Source organism: Labeo rohita, unplaced genomic scaffold, assembly GCF_022985175.1.
Source record: "Labeo rohita strain BAU-BD-2019 unplaced genomic scaffold, IGBB_LRoh.1.0 scaffold_305, whole genome shotgun sequence".
Taxonomy (NCBI): domain Eukaryota; kingdom Metazoa; phylum Chordata; class Actinopteri; order Cypriniformes; family Cyprinidae; genus Labeo; species Labeo rohita.
The window spans coordinates 3,723-25,540 of record NW_026129223.1 but is presented as its reverse complement, the minus strand read 5'-3'; the positions used below and the strand labels follow the sequence as shown (position 1 = coordinate 25,540).

Sequence of the window (21,818 nt, the reverse complement as noted above, 5' to 3'; positions counted from 1 at the left end):
ATGATTATCACTTAAGGGTTGTAGTTCTCTGTAAAATACCTTCCTTTTCTGCATAGAACCATATTTCTTGTCGAGAACTATCACCTATGTGAACTGGGAATACTTTGGCTTTATTATGTAATAGCAAATGTTTCTGTTGTACATATAATTTTAGTTTCATTTTATTCATTTCTTTATTGTACCAATTGTTGCAGACTATCTACACATCTTGACTGTACATCTGTGGCCTTATCTTCTTCTGCCAATGAAAACCTGCGCTGATCATCCACTATCATCCCCGTTCCAAAGAAACGCAAGATAACAGGACTTAACGACTACAGACCTGTGGTGCTAGCGTCTGTTGTCATGAAGTCGTTCGAAAAACTGGTTCTTGCTTATCTGAAGGACATCACCGGACCCTTACTGGACCCCCTGCAGTTTGCTTACTGAGCAAACAGGTCTGTGGATGGTGCAGTAAACATGGGACTGCACTTCATCCTGCAACATCTGGATAAATTAGGGACTCATGTGAGGATCCTGTTTGTGGACTTCAGTTTGGCCTTCAACACTATCATCCCAAACCTACTCCTGCCCAAATTAACTCAGCTCTCTGTGCCTACCTCCATCTGTCAGTGGATCACCAGCTTCTTGACAGACAGGCAGCAACTAGTAAAGCTGGGAAAATTTTCATCCAGCACTCGCACAATCAGCACTGGCGCTCCTCAGGGTTCTGTTCTCTCCCCACTGCTCTTCTCCCTCTACACCAACGACTGCACCTCCAAAGACCCCTCTGTCAAGCTCCTGAAGATTGCAGACGACACTATCGGCCTCATTCAGGACGTGATGAGTCTGCTTACAGACAGGTGGTTAAAGAGCTAGCTGTCTGGTGCAGTCATAACCTGGAGCTTAACACACTCAAAACAGTGGAGATGACAGTAGACTTCAGGAGAAACCCCCCTGGACTCACCCCTCTCACCATCATGGACAGCACTGTAATGACAGTGGAGACATTCAGGTTCCTCAGCAACACCATCTCTCAGGACCTGAAGTGGGACATTCACATAGACTCAACTATCAAAAGGGCCCAGCAGAGGCTGTACTTCCTTCGCCAACTAAGGAAGTTCAACCTGCCTCAGGAACTACTGAAGCGGTTTTACTCTTCCATTATTGAATCTGTCCTCTGCACCTCAGTAACTGTCTGGTTCAGCTCAGCTACCAAATCTGACCTCAGAAGACTGCATCAGACATTCCGGACAGCTGAGTGAATTATTGGCACAACCCTTCCTACTCTCCAAGAACTGTACTTATCCAGAGTGAGCAAAAAGGCTGGCAAAATCACTCAACTCCTCACATCCAGCACACTCCCTCTTTGAACTGTTGCCGTCTGGTCGACGCTACAGAGCACTGAGCGCCAGAATGGCTAGGCACAGGAACAGTTTCTTCCCTCATGCAATCCATCTCATGAACACTTCACAATAAACGTGGAACACAACACTATCATACATTCACTTATCCAGTTATTTATTTAACACACATACTTATTTACACTTCAAATTTGCACCTTATGTACATAGTAAATTGTTTATTTTGTATATTGTAAAGTTATTGTTATTTTGCACATTGTCTGTCTTGTATATTGTTCTTTTTATTGTCTATTATCGTGTCTGGTCCTGTCACTGTCATTCACTCTCATGCACTGTGGAGCTTTACACATTTGAAAACAAAGTCTAATAGAGTGATTTGAAAGAAACTAGAGTGACACTCAGACCTAAAGCAAACTCAGGAGAACAGAAATGTCCCACAGAACCGAAGAGCAAAACCTCACTAGATCATGATTTTCAGTTTACAAATACAGAGTGTGCAATTAAAAGCCTCAAGATCTTTCAGAAGGAGTGAGAGAAAACTGGCTTGTGAAACTGAATGTTTTTGATCATCTGGAGACTCACAGACCTGCTGTAGAGATACAGTGATAGAGTGAACCTGAGCTTGATGGCAATAAAACTACAGTGTGTTCAGAAACTTTTAAATAATTTGACTAAAATACTATCTAGACTGTTTTCCTAGAAGTGTTCATAAAAATTGTGCATGTTAATGATCAAGGTAAACCATACTCCAGAATAGCAGCACAACTAAACTGTGTTGACAGTCATCGTTCACTCAACAGCTCATTCACAAATTGGTCCAGCTGGGGCTCAACACCTGCAGAGTCTCCAGGACCAGCAGACTGAAGGACAAATTCATCCATCAGGAAACTACCTCTTCTGACAGTTTAAATAAAGACTGCTCTCTGAGCTCTTTGTCACTTTAAACAGACTGATAAACTCTTTTTGCACTACACTCATTATATCTGCACTGTTTACTGCACTGGTTTTCACTCCATCTGCCATACTTTATCTATCTTTTTTTGCATGTCCTTATTTGTATATTTTTTATAGTTGTATTTTGTATTATATTGAATCTGTATTTATTTGTATTTTTACATTCTACTGTTAGTGTTTAGTGTTCCCTATCTGTCGTACACTCCGAGTTGTGTCGAGTAGTGTACGACACTAGGGGTCGCTCTTGAGAGCCCAAACACCTCTGACAGTTTTGAGAAAGGCCAATGAAAATTGGGTGTGCAGATTTGCATAGCTGGCCACGCCCCGGACATCCGGGTATAAATAGGGCAGCGTGTGCATCTGCTCACTCGTTCTGTTCTTCGGAGCCGAATGCAGCGTCTCTGTGTGAGAAGCGGCAACATTCACCTCTCTCGTCGTTGGATCTACGGCACAGACAGCGGTCTCTCCCTCTCTGACACGGCTCGTGTTGTGAGAGTTCCCCTGGGTGCGTCGATGGCGATCTTCAGGAGAATTTTCTCTAAAAGAGCTCCACGGGCGGATTGTGTGTTTCACTATGCCTTTCCGTCCGTGTCCAACTGGTTGCGGATTCTACCTTTCCCCTAACGATCGGCACGATCGCTGTGTTCAGTGCTTGGGGCGTGAGCATGCTGATGCAGCGTTCGCTGAGGGAGGTTGTCAGAACTGCGAGGACATGCCCTTGGGCACGCTTCGCTCACGAGCCGCGTTCTTTTCGAAGAAGCCGCGGCGCCATTCAACTGCTTCCCGCTCCGGTCCTTCTACTTCCGGGTACGAGGCCGCAGCGATGTGCGTTGAAGAAGAGCGACAGGGTTTGAACGATGCTTTGCCGGGTACCTCCTCGCAAACCGTTCACCCTGTGTGTCCACCAATGGAGTCTCAGGACGATTTTGAAAGCTCGTCTCAGTATGGGCTGGATCTTTTGTTCGGGGCTCCTGCTGAGGAAAAGGCAGGATCTGTAGCATCGGAGGGAGAGCTGTCAGAGGCTGACGTCAAGGATGAACTTACCGCTCCAGCGGTAGAGTCTCAGTATGTGGCGGATGGCGAAATGGCCGCCGCACTAAAACGGGCAGCCAAGGAGATTGGGGTTGTGTGGGTTCCCCCGCCCAGCCCTGAGCCTTCAAGGCTGGATGACTGGTTCCTGGGCAGTGGACGTGACTCGAGGCCACGTTCCTCCCCGGTCCCGTTTTTCCCGGAAGTGCATGAGGAGTTAACGAAGTCGTGGAAAGCCCCTCTGTCGGCTCGTTCACGGCACGCTATCTCCCCGTCCCTCACCACCCTCGATGGCGGTCCAGCGAGGGGGTATACGGAGATCCCCCAGGTGGAGAGAGCGATTGCGATGCACTTGTGCCCGCAAAACGCCGCCTCCTGGAGGGGCCGCCCGAGACTCCCGTCCATAGCTTGTAAGTTTTCGTCTGCGCTTGTAGCGAAGGCTTATGCGGCCTCTGGGCAAGCTGCGTCCGCCTTACACGCTATGGCGATTTTGCAGGTCTATCAGGCTAAGGTTCTCAAAGACCTGCACGAGGGTGTTCCCGACCCAGAGCTGTTACACGAGCTGCGCTCTGCGACCGACTATGCTCTTCGAGCTACGAAGGTTACAGTGCAAGCTCTGGGGAGGGCGATGTCCACTATGGTGGTCCAGGAGCGCCACCTATGGCTAAACCTGGCCGAGATGCGAGACGCCGAGAAAGCACGCTTTCTTGACGCTCCCATTTCCCAGACTGGTCTCTTCGGCGAAACCGTGGAAGAATTTGCCCAGCAGTTCTCCACGGTGAAGCAGCAGACGGAGGCCATTAAACACATCCTGCCTCGGCGTGCAGCGAGCGCTGGCCCAGCTCAGCCAACGCAGCAACCTCCGCCTGCCCCCCGCCGAGGAAGACCCCCTACAAGGGTAGCTTAGGCCCCACAACCTGCCGGTCCTGCAGCCAGACCCGCCCAACGGTCCAGCATTCGTAGGAAGGTGGCACCGCCAGCCCGTCCTCAGGCCACTAAGAACCCTCGTCAGGCTTCGAAGCGTTCCTGAGACGGGCAGCCCAGGGAAGGAGGATCATCTGACCTGTCCGGATCTACACTCGACGAGGGGACGAGCGCTGGATTCGGCTTCTACCCGGCTGTCTGCCACATGGAAAGGCCGCCCTTTCCCTCCTCAGGGAAATGGGCATACGCATTCTCAATTATCTCGACGACTGGCTGATCCTAGCTCACTCGTGGGATTTGGTTTGCGCACACAGGGACATGGTTCTCAACCATTTGGCTCAGTTGGGGCTTCGGGTCAACTGGGAAAAGAGCAAACTCTCCCCGGCACAGAGGATCTCTTTTCTCGGTGTAGAGCTGGACTCGGTCAGTATGTCTGCGCGTCTCTCCCCGGAGCGTGCACAGTCAGTTCTGAGGTGTGTGGCAACACTCAGATGCAGGTCAGCGGTCCCCCTAAAACAGGTTCAGAGGCTCCTAGGGCACATGGCATCCTCAGCCGCGGTCACGCCACTGGGTTTGATGCACATGAGACCGCTGCAGCACTGGCTTCATACTCGAGTCCCCAGGTGGGCGTGGCATCGAGGCACATTTCGAGTGAACATCACACCATCGTGTCGCCAGACACTCAGCCCTTGCACAGACATTATGTTCCTACGGTCAGGAGTTCCCCTGGAACAGGTGTCCAGACGCATCGTTGTCACCACAGATGCTTCCAAGACAGGCTGGGGTGCCACCTGCAACGGGCAGGCAGCTTCCGGGGTCTGGACAGGCCCCTGACTGTTTTGGCACATAAATTGTCTGGAGTTGTTGGCAGTGCTCCTGGCCCTGAGGAGGTTCCGACCTATGATTCAGGGCAAGCACGTGTTGGTCAGGTCCGACAACACTGCGACTGTGGCCTACATCAACCACCAGGGCGGTGTACACTCCTTTCGCATGTCACAACTAGCCCGCCACCTGCTGCTCTGGAGTCAACACAGACTCAAGTCTCTACGAGCCACTCACATTCCGGGCGAAGCCAATCGTATGGCCGATTCCCTGTCACGACAGGTTTCGCTCGGAGGCGAGTGGAGACTCCACCCCCAGTCGGTCCAACTGATTTGGGATCGATTCGGCCAGGCACAGGTAGATCTCTTTGCCTCACCGGAATCCACCCACTGCCAGCTGTGGTACGGTCTAACCGAGGCCCCCCCTCAGTATAGACGCACTGGCACACAGTTGGCCGAGGGGCCGGCTCAAGTATGCGTTTCCCCCAGTGAGCCTCATCGCACAAACCTTGTGCAAAGTCAGGGAGGACAAGGAACAGATTCTCTTGGTGGCCCCCTTCTGGCCCAACAGAACCTGGTTCTCGGACCTGGTGCTCCTGGCATCAGCCCCTCCCTGGCGCATTCCTCTGAGGAAGGACCTCCTTTCTCAGGGGAAGGGCACAATTTGGCACCCGCGCCCCGATCTTTGGAACCTCCACCTTTGGTCCCTGGACGCGACCAGGAGGACTTCAGAGACCTTTCACCTTCAGTGGTAAACACACTTCTACAGGCAAGAGCCCCCTCTACCAGACGGCTGTATGACCTAAAATGGCGCATCTTTGTGAACTGGTGTTCTTCTCACGGGAAGGACCCACGGAGTTGTGGCATCAAATCAGTGTTATCCTTCCTTCAAGAAGGCCTGGACAGGCACCTGTCTGCCTCAACACTCAAGGTTCATGTCGCAGCTATATCAGCTAACCATGACTTGGTGGGGGGGCAGATCGGTGGGGAAACACGATTTGATAATCAGGTTTCTTAGAGGAGCCCGGAGGCTGAACCCTCCTCGGCCGCATCTCATCCCCTCTTGGGATCTTGCTGTGGTTCTCCAAGGTCTACAACAAGATCCATTCGAGCCCCTTCAGTCAGTCGAACTCGATGCTCTCTCCTTCAAGACGGCTCTTTTGACTGCGCTCACTTCCATCAAAAGAGTGGGAGACCTCCAAGCCCTCTCCGTGAACAGTTCGTGCCTGGAATTCGGACCAGAGGATTCTCACGTTGTCTTGAGACGCCGGTCTGGATATGTGCCCAAGGTCCCCACCACTCCTTTCAGAGATCAGGTTCACCTTGCAAGCTCTCTCTTCCCAGGAAGATGACCCCAACCTGACCTTGTTATGCCCAGTCCGTGCCCTGCACATCTACATGGAAGGAACGCAGCCCTTCAGACGTTCGGAACAGCTCTTTGTTTGTTACGGAGGACAGCAGAAGGGGAAAGCTGTCTCCAAACAGAGGATCTCCCATTGGCTGGTAAACGCGATCCGTTGGCCTACCTGGCCAGAGGCCTACCCTGCCCTCTGGAGGTAAGAGCCCACTCAACCAGGGGCATCGCTGCCTCAGCAGCCCTGGCGAATGGGGCCTCATTAACAGACATCTGTAGAGCTGCGGGTTGGGCTACACCTAACACATTTGCCAGATTTTATAATTTGCGCACAGAACCAGTGTCAGCTAGAGTCTTGATTGCTAACTCTTGACTCAGCACACTGGTTGGTGTAGAGCTTGCATAAAGCGCTTCCCCTAATGGTGATTATGCTTCTGAGTTTCAGTAGGTTTCCTGATGCGAACCCTGGACACCATCTCCATCTTTGGCACTTCTGCACATGGCGGAGTTTAGCGGAGAAACTAATATGGAATCCCTTCACAAGGTATGAATACCCTTATTTATGATTGGATTGTGCCCCATATGTAGTGGCCCCTTATGTGGCCCCATATGTGTATTTCCACCTATAACTCTTGTGGTGCGGTGTTTTCCCCTGAAAACAGATTCTCTAGGATCTGAGTCTGGCTGTCTTCCCGGGTGTGAGACCCACCTCAGCTCCCATGTCTAACTATGTCACTCTAACCCCCCCCTGTCGGGCAGGTCGTGAACTCCGTAATGTCTTTCCTTCAGGAGCAGGCATTTTTCCCAACGATCTCAAGACACTCAGCCGCCCTTGAGGGAGGCCCGGCTGCAGGACCCCGCTGTACAGGTCACTCCTTGGACGTTGGATGGTCACAGAGGAGGTGAGCTGCACTTACGTTAACACGTTGCTCTGTTACTTCTGCACTTGTCTCTCGTGACGCGGTCAGACATGTGGCGTGTTTTTACGGGGACCCCTAGTGTCATACACTACTCGACACAACTCGGAGTGTACGACAGATAGGGAGCGTCTCGGTTACGTATGGTAACCCTTGTTCCCTGATGGAGGGAACGGAGACGTTGTGTCTCCCATGCCACATCTCTGGTCCGCCTCTGAGTGAGCTGAGACAATCAGCTCCTCAGAATCAGAACGAGTGAGCAGATGCACACGCTGCCCTATTTATACCCGGATGTCCGGGGGCGTGGCCAGCTATGCAAATCTGCACACCCAATTTTCATTGGCCTTTCTCAAAACTGTCAGAGGTGTTTGGGCTCTCAAGAGCGACCCCTAGTGTCGTACACTACTCGACACAACGTCTCCGTTCCCTCCATCAGGGAACGAGGGTTACCATACGTAACCGAGACGTTATCTGTATGCACTAAGGGTCTGAAAGTAATGCAGTTTCAATTCTCTGTATGTATGTGCTGTACATGTGGCAGAATTGACAATAAAGCAAACTTTGACTTTGATCATCAGTACAACAAAACCTGCAGCATCTGATCATTATGATGCAACAAATTGTCTAGATCATTGTATAGCTTAAAAAATACACATTTATTTAGTTTATATCATTTCATCACGTCTCACCTCAGTGTCTTGAGTTGACAGTTTGGATCCTGTAGTAAATCACTAAGCTCCTTCACTCCTGATTGTCCAGGATCATTTCCTGTGAGATCCAGCTCTATCAGGTGTGAAGGGTTTGATCTCAGAGCTGAAGCCAGAGCTTTATAACCTTCTTCAGTGATACTGCAGTCTGAAAGCCTAGAACCAGAATGACAAATGACAGAGGGACAAAGTCTCAAAGATGCTTAAAGAGAGGCTTGATGTTAGACATAATTGCTTACTTTTATTAGGTTATGGATTAAGATATATATTCAGATATTTTCAAATAATACTTTTTGTCAAGTTTTAAATATTTTTGAAAAGTTGATGTGAAGTCTCAGTTTTTACATTATTATTACTGCAGTCACACCTGAACGTAGAGAAAGCATTTTGCTACACAACATATAATTTCAATAAAAATGGAAAAAAAAAATAAATAAATAAATAATTACAGGAATTCTTTATCAGAGCTTAATTCATGTGGGTCTGATCTGATTTCAACTTCTTATTTGAGTTTTCTGACTCAGTTTTTCTATATTTTACTATATTTTACTATATAAACGGGTACATTTAGGGCAGGGGTAGGCAAGTTTGGTCCTAGCTGCTGTCCTGCAGAGTTTAGCTCCAACTCCTGAAAAAATCCTGCCTGTGCCTCTCTAGTGATCCTGAAGACATTGATTAGCTTGTCTAAGTGTGTTTGACAAGTGTTAGAGCTAAACTCTAAATGAAAGCGACTCTCTAGGACCGAACTTGCCAATCCCTGGTTTAGGGGTAGGGTTGGAGTAAGGCAACAGAAGATACAGTTTGTACAGTATAAAAACCATTACATGTGTGGAATATCCCTTTAATGATAGGAATGCCAGTGTGCATGTGAGTGTGTGTGAGAATGTGTGTGAATTTTGCACTCTTGATTTTGTAGGGTTTCACCTGTTCATAGCTGTGGATGTGTTTCTGCACTGTGGCTAATTTGAAATCATTTTTCTATATTTTTACAATTTTCTTCCCATTTCCCATTTATTTTTGATGGTGATCATTTTTGACCACAAGGACCACAAGTGTGACTATTTTTATTTATATATTTTTTTTTTTTTACAACCACATAGCCTTTCAAATCATGCCCTCATTTTTTTTTTTTTTTTTTTTTTTGTGTGTGTGTTTACATAAAAGTCAACAAGTTTTGTACCATTCCAAAGTTTAACATTCATTTAAACATTCCTCTCTAATCAGCTAATATACAGTCATGTGAAAAAGTTAGGACAGCCTATTGAATTTCATGGTTTTCTGTATCAGGACATAATAAAAAATTATCTGGTTCTTGGCAGGTCTTAAAATTTGGAAAATAAATCCTCAGAAAAACATCATCACATGACATATTACACAGTGTCATTATTTAAGAAAAATACAGCCAAGAGGGAAAGGCCATGTGTGACAAAGTTAGGACACACTATGATTAGATTAGATTATTGTAATGCTTTATTGGGTGGTTGTTCTGCTCGCTTAATAAACAAACTCCAGCTGGTCCAAAATGCAGCAGCTAGAGTTCTTACTAGAACCAAAAAGTATGATCATATTAGCCCGGTTCTGTCAACACTGCACTGGCTCCCTATTAAACATCATATAGATTTTAAAATCTTGCTAATTACTTACAAAGCCCTGAATGGTCTAGGTCCCTGAGTACCTGAGCGAGCTCCTATCACATTATAGTCCCTCACATCCACTGCATTCTCAAAACTCTGGCAATTTGATAATACCTAGAATATCAAAATCAACCGCGGGCGGGAGATCATTTTCTTATCTAGTGCCCAAACTCTGGAACAATCTACCCTACATTGTTCGGCAGACACACTCTGTCAGTTTAAATCTAGATTAAAGACACATCTCTTTAACCTTGCTTACACATAACAAATCAACATATTATTATAATTCAAATCCGTTAAAGGATTGTTAGGCTGCACTAATTAGGTCAACCGGAACCGGGAACACTTCCCATAACACCCGATGTACTCAGTGCATCGTCAGAAGAATGGCACCTACGCTAATATTAGTCTGTTTCTCTCTTATTCCGAGGTCACATTAACCACCAGATCCAGTCCGTATCCAGATCAGATGGTCACTGCAGTCCCCCGGATCCAGTCCGAACCCAGCCCAGATGGTGGATCAGCACCTAGAGACGACCTCTACAGCCCTGAATGTCAGCGAAGTCCACATCAACTAGATGAGCCCCAGAGACGGATCCACAGTGAAGACCACATCACCTAGACGGCTGTCGGCACAAGACCACGGGAACTTTGGCCAGAGGAGAACTGGCCCCCCGACTGAGCCTGGTTTCTCCCAAGGTTTTTTTCTCCATTTGTCACCGATGGAGTTTTGGTACCTTGCCGCTGTCGCCTCTGGCTTGCTTAGTTGGGGACACTTTATCTTCACACAATATTGCATTTTATTTTATTGTTTTTGATTAACTACCTTTACCTAAAATGTGAGTGTTTACTGTTGCCTTTGGCATTGTTGATGTACTGTTTTCCTATTTAATACTGTACAGCCGTCTTGTCACAATTCTGTATTGTTAAAGGCGGTATATAAATAAAGGTGACTTGACTAGACTTGACTATGAGTCAGTTACTTGTAGATCCACTTTTAGCAGCAATAACTTGAAGCATTCATTTTCTGTGTGACTTTATCAGTCTCTCACATCGTTCTGGAGGAATTTGGACCACTCTTCTTTTCAACGTTGCTCCAGTTTATTGAGGTTTGTGGGCATTTGCTTATGCACAGCTCTCACCACAGCATTTGAGTCAGGATGAGCTCTGGACTTGGACTGGACTATTGCACACCTTGATTATTTTCTTTTCAGCCATTCTGTTGTAGATTTGCTGGTTTGCTTGGGATCATTGTCCTGTTGAATGACCCAATTTTGGCCCAACTTTAGATGTCAGACAGATGCCCTCGCATTTGACTCTAGAATACATCGATATACAGAGGAGTTCATAGACAACTCAATGACTGTGAGGTGCCCAAGTCCTGTGGCTACAAAACAAGCCCAAAATTATTAGCTCTCCTCCAGCATGCTTGTCTTTTGGTATGAGGTGTTTGTGCTGATATGCTCTTTAGGTTTTCACCAAACTTGGCGCTGTGCATTATGGCCAAACGTCTCCACTTCGGTCTTGTCTGTTCAAAGGACATTATTCTAGAAAACACTTTTGTTTTGTTCAGATGCAACTTTGCAGACCTAAACTGTGCTGCAATGTTTTTTTTTTTTAGATAGAAGAGGCTTTCTTCTGCCAAGCCTTCCAAACATGCCATTTTTGTCCCATATTTTTATAATCAAGTCAAGTCAAGTTACCTTTATTTATATACCGCCTTTAACAATACAGAATTGTGACAAGGCGGCTGTACAGTATTAAATAGGAAAACAGTACATCAACAATGCCAAAGGCAACAGTAAACACTCACATTTTAGGTAAAGGTAGTTAATCAAAAACAATAAAATAAAATACAATATTGTGTGAAGATAAAGTGAAGATAAAGTGTCTCCAACTAAGCAAGCCAGAGGCGACAGCGGCAAGGAACCAAAACTCCATCGGTGACAAATGGAAAAAAAAACCTTGGGAAAAACCAGGCTCAGTCGGGGGGCCAGTTCTCCTCTGGCCAAAGTTCCCGTGGTCTTGTGCCGACAGCTGTCTAGGTGATGTGGTCTTCACTGTGGATCCGTCTCTGGGGCTCATCTAGTTGATGTGGACTCCGCTGACATTCAGGGCTGTAGAGGTCGTCTCTAGGTGCTGATCCACCATCTGGGCTGGGTTCGGACTGGATCCGGGGGACTGCAGTGACCATCTGATCTGGATACGGACTGGATCTGGTGGTTAATGTGACCTCGGAATAAGAGAGAAACAGACTAATATTAGCGTAGATGCCATTCTTCTGACGATGCACTGAGTACATCGGGTGTTATGGGAAGTGTTCCCGGTTCCGGTTGACCTAATTAGTGCAGCCTAACAATACTTTAACAGATTTGAATTATAAGAATATGTTGATTTGTTATGTGTAAGCAAGGTTAAAGAGATGTGTCTTTAATCTAGATTTAAACTGACAGAGTGTGTCTGCGTCCCGAACATTGTAGGGTAGATTGTTCCAGAGTTTGGGCGCTAGATAAGAAAATGATCTCCCGCCCGCGGTTGATTTTGATATTCTCGGTATTATCAAATTGCCAGAGTTTTGAGAACGCAGCGGACGTGAGGGACTATAATGTGATAGGAGCTCGCTCAGGTACTGAGGAGCTAAATCATTCAGGGCTTTATAAGTAATTAGCAAGATTTTAAAATCTATACGATGTTTAATAGGGAGCCAGTGCAGTGTTGACACAACCGGGCTAATATGATCATACTTTTTGGTTCTAGTAAGAACTCTAGCTGCTGCATTTTGGACCAGCTGGAGTTTGTTTATTAAGCGAGCAGAACAACCACCCAATAAAGCATTACAATAATCTAATCTTGAGTTCATAAACGCATGAATTAATGTTTCAGCATTTGACATTGAGAGCCTAGGTCGTAGTTTAGATATATTTTTGAGATGGAAAAATGCAGTTTTGCAAATACTAGAGATGTGGTTTTCAAAGGAAAGATTACCGTCAAATAGCACACCTAGGTTCCTAACTGATGACGAAGAATTGACAGAACAGCCATCAAGTATTAGACAGTGTTGTAGGTTATTACACACTGAGGTTTTAGGCCCAATAATTAACACCTCTGTTTTTTCAAAATTTAGCAGTAAGAAATTACTTGCCATCCAATTTTTTAACTCAACTACACAATCCATTAGTTTTTCAAATTGGTACGTTTCGCCGGGCCGCGAAGAAATATAGAGCTGGGTATCATCAGCGTAGCAGTGGAAGCTAACACCATATTTCCTGATGATATCACCCAAGGGTAACATGTAAAGTGTAAAGAGTAATGGCTCATGAACTTTATCATTTAACATGTTAACTGAGACCTGTAGAGTCTAAGGTGTAGTTCTTGGGTTGTCTGCCACTTCTCTGAGCGTTGCACAGTCTGATCTTGGGGTTAATTTTTTGGGACGTCCACTCCTGGAAGGAGAGGTGTCTGTTTTCAATGCCTTCCACTTGTGAATAAACTTCAAATTGTTTGGAAATGGCCCTATTCCTCTTCTCAGATTGATGGCAGCAACAATTGCTTCTCTAACATGATTGCAGATGTCTTACCTCCTTGGCATTGTGTTAACACACACCTGAAGGCTCCAGACCAGCAAACTGCCAAAGCTTATGCTTTTATAGAGGCACTCAGACTTGCTGATGATCAGTTAATCAAAGGTATTTAATTATCAGTGCTTGACTGTTATTTACCCTCTTAATTCCAATGTAAACAGTAAGGGTGTCCTAACTTTGTCACACATGGCTTTTCCATTTTGGCTTTATTTTTGTTCAGTAAATAATGACACAGTGCAATTTGTCATGTTTTGTTGTTCATCTCAGGTTTTTGTTCTGGCAGTTCACGTCATTCAAGCTTGTTTCAGCTGATTCTCAGCTGGTCCACGTCTACCTATAGGAATACAACGCCTATCCCTACTTCCTTATATAAAGTCCATTCAGTATTATTCATCAGTTTATCACTTTCTTCAGGAGCTAACTACCCTCTTCCATATTATAATATTGTTAATATATGTAAAAATGTCTAGTCATAATTAAATATCATAATTTCATATATAATTAAAACAGAAATAAATACAAACCTGTTACTATGCATTCATTATTTGAGCACACTGATTGGTTTAATAACAACCCACCAATTTATCTAACATATTTTTGCTGCATACATGCTACAACAGATTTAAACATGGATAAATGGTTGTCAACGGGATCACTGAAAAGGACAAATACAGACATTTCTTCATCTGCAAGTAAGCCTGAAACTGAAAAGACTCAAAATAAACCTAAAAAAAAAAAATAAATAAATAAATAAAAGAAGCACTAGGTTTCACATGTGTGGGAGCAGAGAACAAGCAGCTACTGCTCTGTGTTGGATGCTCAGAAGTCTTGTCAAATGAAACTTTGAAACAAAAAACTACAAACAGCACTTGGAGACACCGACATTACTTGCCCATCGGATGAGAACTGAACTGAGCTGATGATGACATCACTGTTTATGCCACAGCCGCTTTATAAATGAATTAAACTCACTCTTAAATTGATGGACTTTACATATTTACTGAACCAAACTGAATCAAAATTTGAACTGATTTTAACTGAATAATAACTATTTACTATTTGTCTTTACAGCTGCTTTACAGAAGAATTGAATTCTGTTTGCATCACTGAGTCACTATTTTCTTGTTTTGACCTGTAAAGCTGCTTTGAAACTATCTGTATTGTATAAAGTCCTATATAACTAAACGTGTCTTAACTTTACTAGTTAACTTTTTTCTGTTCATCATGAGAGAGCATTTTCATTATGCATGTTGTTTGTTTGTTTTAGAAGATACTTATTTTAAGCAAAATATAAAAATGTTCCAGACTTTAAGAGGAAAACCCTGAACTCCCATACAGTATATTTTATCAGTAATGCAAAAATGTAAAAATAATAATAGCCTGAAAACATCTTATCTTAGCTTTTGATATCCAATTATACATACAAACAGATATGCATCATCATAGATACAAATGAACCATCAAATATATGTTAAGTTATCCCTACCTTGAACATAACCAAATAAATCCTGTAAACACTATAGCACAATGTGTCGGCTTAGGACAGTGTCAATGACAGACCAAATCAGAAAAAGAACACTATGACAGGCTTAAATATAAAAGTATGCACAACATACAGTTGTATGTTCATTATCTAAGTCTGGTTTTCACCTTATGATTTTGTTGAGCTCAATTTTTGTCTATTGTCACACAACTTACCTCAGTATCTCCAAATGACACTTCATATTTTCCAGTCCAGTGCAGAGCAGCTTCACTCCTGAATCCTGCAGATTATTATTGCTCATGTTCAGCTCTTTCAGACTGGTATCTGATCCAAGAACTGTAGCCAGAGCTGAACAGCTTTTGTCTGTTAAGCCACAATCATTTAGCCTACCAGGGAAATAAGATTACAGAATAATTAGATTGAATACATTTGCTAAATACAAATAATAAATATATTAGTTAATCTATAGCTTTAATTACAATGAATTATACATTTGAAAGTGCTAGTTCCATGGTTTCAAGGAAAAGCATTGCTGAGTGAATTCTGATTAAACACCTTAACCATTGTGATCATGTGCTCAACATTGGCTACAATGCACAATGCTGTAAAAACATGTTGTAAAAACACAATGCTCTTTACAGAGTGCTGACAAAAAAATATACACAGGAATGTTTGAAAGCAGCTGCCTATCAGTGAGAACCACATTGACCCAGTATTTGGTACTACTGGTACTGCAGAAAGGCTGGAATTATACATTAAAATAAATCACAATCACTAGTTAGCTGATTATCTGTTGACATTTACTGCAAACATTTGAGTGGACATTTGATGGACTAACCATCATCATTCAAAATACTTTTCTCATATGTCAAACCTCAGCATCCCTGAACAAAGCACTTTTTGCTACTAACATTAATTGTTTCAAGGAAAACAAAATGCTTCATTCTCAGCTAAAGAAAAAGCAAAACTTTTTTTAATATAATTTTCCAGAACAACAAGATTTTCCATTACATTTTATATTTTTCTAATTTCCCATGCATTTTCCAGGACTAAAAAAAAAAAAAAAAATAAATTATTTTTTTTTTCAGTTTTCCAGGATGCATGGGAACCCTAGATAAATGTATTTTTCAGATGAAAGCAAAAAATGATTAACTTACAGAGCTCTTTTAGATGTTTTGATGACTGCCAATAATCTAATGAGACACTCGTCTGATTTCTTGAATTTCTGAAGCTCAAACTCCTCCAGCTCCTCCTCTGATGTCAACAACACAAAGGCCAAAGCAGACCACTGGGCAGGTGAAAGATCAGCAGATGAGAGACTTCCTTTGCTAAGGTGGGTCTGAATGTCTTTTACCAGAGTTTGGTCATTCAGTTCATTCAGACAGTAGAACAGATTGATGGATCTCTCTGGAGACAGATTAGCTTCAAATTTCTGCTTGATGTACTGAACTATTTCCTTTTTGCTCTGGTCATTGTTGTCTTCCTGTGTCAACAGACCTCGTAAGAGTCGTCGATTGGACTGAAGTGACAGTCCAAGGAGGAAGCGAAGGAAAAGATCCAGATGTCCATTATCACTCTCTAGTGCCTTGTCCACTGCAGTCTTGAGCAAATCAATCATGGTTTCACTTTTGTTTTCCTGTTCTGTAGAATCTTGATCAAACACACATTTCTTGTTGATGTCTAGAAACAGATGTGCATAAAGGGCTGCAATAAACTCTTGAATGCTCAAGTGAACAAAGCAGTACATGGTACCAAGAACAATCCCTGTTTCCTCCTTAAAGATCTGGGTACACATGCCTGAACACACTGATGCCTTATAGACATCAATACCACAGGCTTCCAGGTCTGATTTATAGAAGATTACATTGTTTCTTTCCAGCTCATTAAATGCCAGTTTCCCCAGTGAAAAGATGGCATCTTTATCCCAGGAAACATCTGGTCTGTATTTTCCATCATATTTTTTGAGACTCTGCAGGACCTGAAAGCGGAGAAAGTGTGTGTACATTTGTGTCAGAGTCTTGGGAGTGTCTTTAGTATTTGATTCCTGCAGTGTTTTGGACTTATCATCAGCCTTATTGTTTTTCACATTATTTATTTTCTCCTCCAAAATATTTTGGAGAACAGTGGCTGAAATCCAGCAGAAGACTGGGATGTGGCACATGATAAAGAGACTCTTTGATTGTTTAACATGATCAATGATTTCTTTGGCCAGATTCTCATCCTTGATTCTTTTTCTGAAGTACTCCTCCTTTTGTGCATCATTGAATCCTCGTATCTCTGTCAGCCGGTCGATACAGTCAGGAGGAATCTTACTGGCAGCTGCTGGTCTGGTGGTGATCCAGATGAGAGCAGAAGGAAGCAGATTTCCCTTGATGAGGTTTGTTAGGAGAACATCCAGAGAGGCTGGTGATGAAACATCAGACCACACGTCATTACCATTGAAGTTTAGAGGAAGACGAAATTCATCCAAACCATCAAGAATGAACAGGACTTTTTGGTTCCTTCTTGTAAGGTTCAGTCCTTTTGTCTCTGGGAAAAACTGAGTTATAAGGTCCATCAAACTTAAGTTTTCTTGCCCCTTTAAGTTCATCTCTCTAAATGGGAGAGGAAAAATGAATCTGATATCTTGATTTTCTTTTCCTTCAGCCCAATCCAGAACAAACTTCTGTACAGAGACTGATTTTCCGATGCCAGCAACTCCTTTTGTCAGTACAGTTCTGATCTGCTTGTCTTGTTCAGGTGTTTCAAACAAATTTTTGCATTCAACCTGTATCTCTTGTGATTCATGACGCCTGGAAGCAACTTCAATCTGTCTTACCTCATGTTCAGTATTGACCTGTTCACTACAACCCTGAGTGATATAGAGATCTGTGTAGATGTTATTCAGAAGTGTAGAGTCACCTTGCTTTGCAATTCCTTCAAACACACATTGATACTTCTTCTTTAGACTACATTTTAGCTGATGAATGAAGAACAGCTCATCTAAACACAGGGACAAAAAAGAAACAGATTTTTTTTTTTTTTTTTAGCATTTTCTCCACTACATTTATAAGTGACAATGTGACAGATGATCACGAGTCTCTTACCTTCTAAAGTATCAGCAGCTTCATCTTGCTTCATCTCTCTCAGGAAGTAGAGTGTGAGATCAAGAGCTGCTTCTTTGATACTGCATCTGTTCTCATTAAAATCCTTCACAAAGTATTGTAAGTCTTCTTCTTGTAATATTTTCTTAAACTTTTCCAACTCATTCTTCAGAAATGTAATTATTTTGCTTTCAAGATCCTAAAATCAAAGAAAAATACATTTTTCCGAGTTTCTAAAAGTAATCATAAATTATCAAGTTAAAACAGAAATCAAATTTCTACTGAATATTCTTGCAAGTGTTGTTCAGTGAACTATTTGTTTGCTATAAATGTAAACATTATTGAAATTAAGTTTTCCTACCAGGAAGATCCACAGGAGATTGTCTTTGAAATTCTTGTAGGTCCTGTGAATCTGGACGTCTGAATCTAATGTCTCATATTGAATCCTATTAGTAAATAAAATGAAGTATTGCATTTTTAGGGAAATTATTGGAAAAATAATTTGCAAATTTTTTTAACAAAGAAAGAAAGAAATAGCTGTTTAAGTTCACACTGTTAAAGTATAGGATCTATTAAAGTATAAATTTAGGTAAATATTAGGTCTCTCACTGTAATATTTTCCATCCTAAAAGCAAAAAAACAACACAGGGGCTGGTGAATTAATAATATATGCTGCATTGACAGTAGGTCTTTTCATACAATGTACAACAGTTATGTAAGTGCAAAATTAATGGGTTTTACAAAATATATAGTTCACATCAAATCATTTTAATCTTCTTTGCTGTTGCTCTGATAAATATTTAAACAATACAGATTCATGATAAATATTCAGTGAAATATTTTCTTGCAGTTCATGTGTGACCAACATCAAGAAAAAACATTACATACCTTTTGGTAGATGATGTTTTTTTCTCACTCATGTTCGGTGGTTTCTCTTTTGACCAGTCACTCTTCACAGACACAGAGCTGGACACATGTGAACCTGATCTCACACTAATGACACAAAGAACAGAGAAAAACAAAGAAACAGTATTACACAATGTACTTCAGTCTAATTTATTAAGTTTTATTGGTGTTAAAGGTAATTAATATACAGATATAGCCATGCATTTGTTCTTCTGTGCCTATAAATATTTGGTTGCATGATCTACTCTATTTTCCATAGTGAATTTATTCCTCGTAAGGACTGCCTGTATACTTGTATTATTGGAAAGAAGCTTCAGACCAGTGTTGGGGGTAACGCATTACAAGTAACACGAGTTACATAATAATATTACTTTTTTCAAGTAACTAGTAAAGTAATGCATTACTTTAGAATTTCTAAGAAAATATCTGAGTTACTTTTTCAAATAAGTAACGCCAGTTACTTTTTTCCCCCCATTTATTGATTTATTGATTTATCCTTTTCAAACTTTTGCCATCTGGTCAGTGCTACAGAGCCACAAATACCAGGACAGCCAGACATAAGAACAGTTTCTTCCCTCGGGCAATATACTACCATATGAACAGTTAAATGTTCCAGACCTCCCCCCATTGTGCAATAAAAATATGTGCAATAACCTTATATTTATTTGTTACCACCTACATCTCAGTACATCCCGACATCTCATTCTGTTCTATTCTACTGTACTCTATTCTTTTCTGTTCTTTTTCTATCATCTGTAGTGTGACGGGTGGGAGCAAAGCGACAGACACAGTGGGCGTGACATCAGGCCTCGGAGAGGCTTTTATTTAACAATATAACAAAAAGTGTCCAAAAAGTGTCCAAAGTAAATGGGGGATCTGGTGTCCTTGACGTGAAGGGAATCCGTGAAGGAGGGGCAGTGTTCAGAAGGGAAGGGTCCAGGTAAGGGGCGGAGTCCGGCGGCCGCACTTGCTCCCCGCCGGGGTCCGCGGCAATATGACGGGTAGCGGCTTCCTTTAGTGGCTTCATCCATTCCTTGATCTTTTTTAAGGTAAGGAGCCAACTGATGTGGACAGTAATAAGCTACTGATGTGGACTCCTCATGAAATATTTAATGCTGAACATATATATAAACAAATAAATGGCATAAACTCATGGCATACAGAACATATACAAACATGTTTAGTTCATGTAAATATTAGGGCTGGACCAGAATATTCGAATATTCGTTTGGAGGGATGGCATTCGATTTTTCATTTTGAGATTCGAATATTCGGAAAAAAAAAATTTAACACGTGACATCGATCCCCGCGAAACGGTTCTCATTCGCGCTTAAATGACTCGCCCTTCCGGTAACGCCAACATCGTGATTTAGTTTATCTCGGAGAGAAGACAAAAATGCCGAAGACCTCAGTTGTGTGGGAGCACTTTAAATTGACTGAAGACAAAACAAAGGCAGTGTGTCAAATATGCGATTTGAAACTGGCCTACCACTACAGCACAACAAGTCTGAAAAATCATCTGAGTTCTGTAAGTAGTACGAAACGCACAATATATTGTTGGTGTAAAAAACAAGCTTTCATCTGCCATGTTAATCAGTAATTCTTACACATGATTAAAACGTGCATTTAATTTGCTTGGAAAATACTTGCGAATACTGCACAGCAGTCATAAGGTACAGTAGCCCACCCTAGTAATAATTTGTCTATAGGTACATCCCCAGGTATCGCAGCCATCAACATCAGCATGCTCAACCAAACCGAAAAGTTCACAGCAGCTCCTACAATTCCGAAAACCGATAACGGAGAAAAGGAAGAGGGAGATAACAGATGCCATAGTTGATTTCATTGCTATGGATATGAGACCCGTTAATGTAGTTTAAGGCGAAGGCTTTAGAAAATTAATCAAGAAGATGGAGCCCGACTACACTGTCCCAAACTGCGCCAGTATTTCAAACGCCCTGTCTTTGAAGTACAGCGATCTTCGAGGCGAAATTTATGATACCATTAAAAACGCAACAGCCTTGAGTTTCACAACGGACATTTGGACCCCGGTGAGTATGGAGGCGTATATGGCTGTCACCTGTCATTTTATATCTCAGGAGTGGGAGCTCTCTACCTTTGTTCTGGAAACCAAAGCATTTGAGTTCAGCCATACGGGAGTCAACATTGCACAACAGCTTGGAGACGCAGCGGACGCATTCGCTATTCCAAATTATAAGCGAGTAGCCATTGTTCATGACAATGCCAGCAATATGAAGCTGTGCACCGAGACGTTGAAGAAAGAACCAGAGAAATGGGGCAACATTGAAGGGGTCTGCTGCTCCGGACACACCATACAGCTATGCATAAATACAGTTCTAAAACAGGACCGACTACGTCGCACAGTTGCGGCTGCCAGGAATCTCGTGGGACAGCTGCATTGAAAGAGAAACAAACGCAGCAGAATGTTGCACAACACAAACTAATTCAAGATGTTGCTACTCGTTGGAACTCTACATACGAAATGCTTAACCGACTAGTGGAGCAACGATGGCCAGTGACAGCTGTTTTGTCAGATCCCAGCATCACAAAGAAAGGAGATCGCACCCTTGACTTGACAGCAGATCAGTGGAAACTGTCACAGGGGATGGCAGAAGTATTGGGGCCCCTAATCACACTCACAGAACTACTATCACAGGAGGATAACTTGTCGTTGTCTGCAACATTGCCAATGATCTTCAACCTGAAGAAACGCCACCTGTCACCAGAGGAGGATGATAGCCCTGCCATCAGAGAAATGAAGAACACCCTCATCACGGAGATAGACAGCAGATGGCAACTGTTAAGTTTGGAACCCAGCAGCATCTACCTCCTTTCTTCAGCACTAGACCAGCGATTCAAGCACCTAAAATTCCTTGAGAAAGAGAAGAAGGACCTGGTCTACATTGAGGTTAGACTAATATTTTATATTAAATTATTAGTAAATAATTTTAAATGTAATTTAATATGATGATTTTGCTACACTACTTCATCTTGTGCACAATGCATAGATTTGACTAAGAAAATGCAAATTAATTTTAAGGTTGTCTGCCTGGCTGAACAT

General features: G+C 42.9%; 1 protein-coding gene across 10 annotated transcripts in view; it reads right to left on the bottom strand.

Moving 5' to 3' along the window:
• The window catches only part of LOC127160256 (NACHT, LRR and PYD domains-containing protein 3), a 55,930-nt gene extending 34,474 nt beyond the window's left edge, over positions 1–21,456 (bottom strand). For all 10 annotated transcript variants that reach the window (XM_051102916.1, XM_051102918.1, XM_051102919.1 and 7 more), the window contains exons 1-7: positions 21,398–21,456; positions 18,719–18,823; positions 18,192–18,276; positions 17,834–18,029; positions 15,905–17,729; positions 14,963–15,133; positions 8,032–8,205 (exon numbers count right to left, since the gene is read on the bottom strand). In XM_051102916.1, the coding sequence (XP_050958873.1) occupies positions 8,032–8,205; positions 14,963–15,133; positions 15,905–17,729; positions 17,834–18,029; positions 18,192–18,276; positions 18,719–18,823; positions 21,398–21,441 (2,600 nt within the window). In that variant the 5' untranslated portion in view covers positions 21,442–21,456. The remainder of the gene's footprint in view (positions 1–8,031; positions 8,206–14,962; positions 15,134–15,904; positions 17,730–17,833; positions 18,030–18,191; positions 18,277–18,718; positions 18,824–21,397) is intronic.
• Positions 21,457–21,818: the final 362 nt, after the last annotated feature.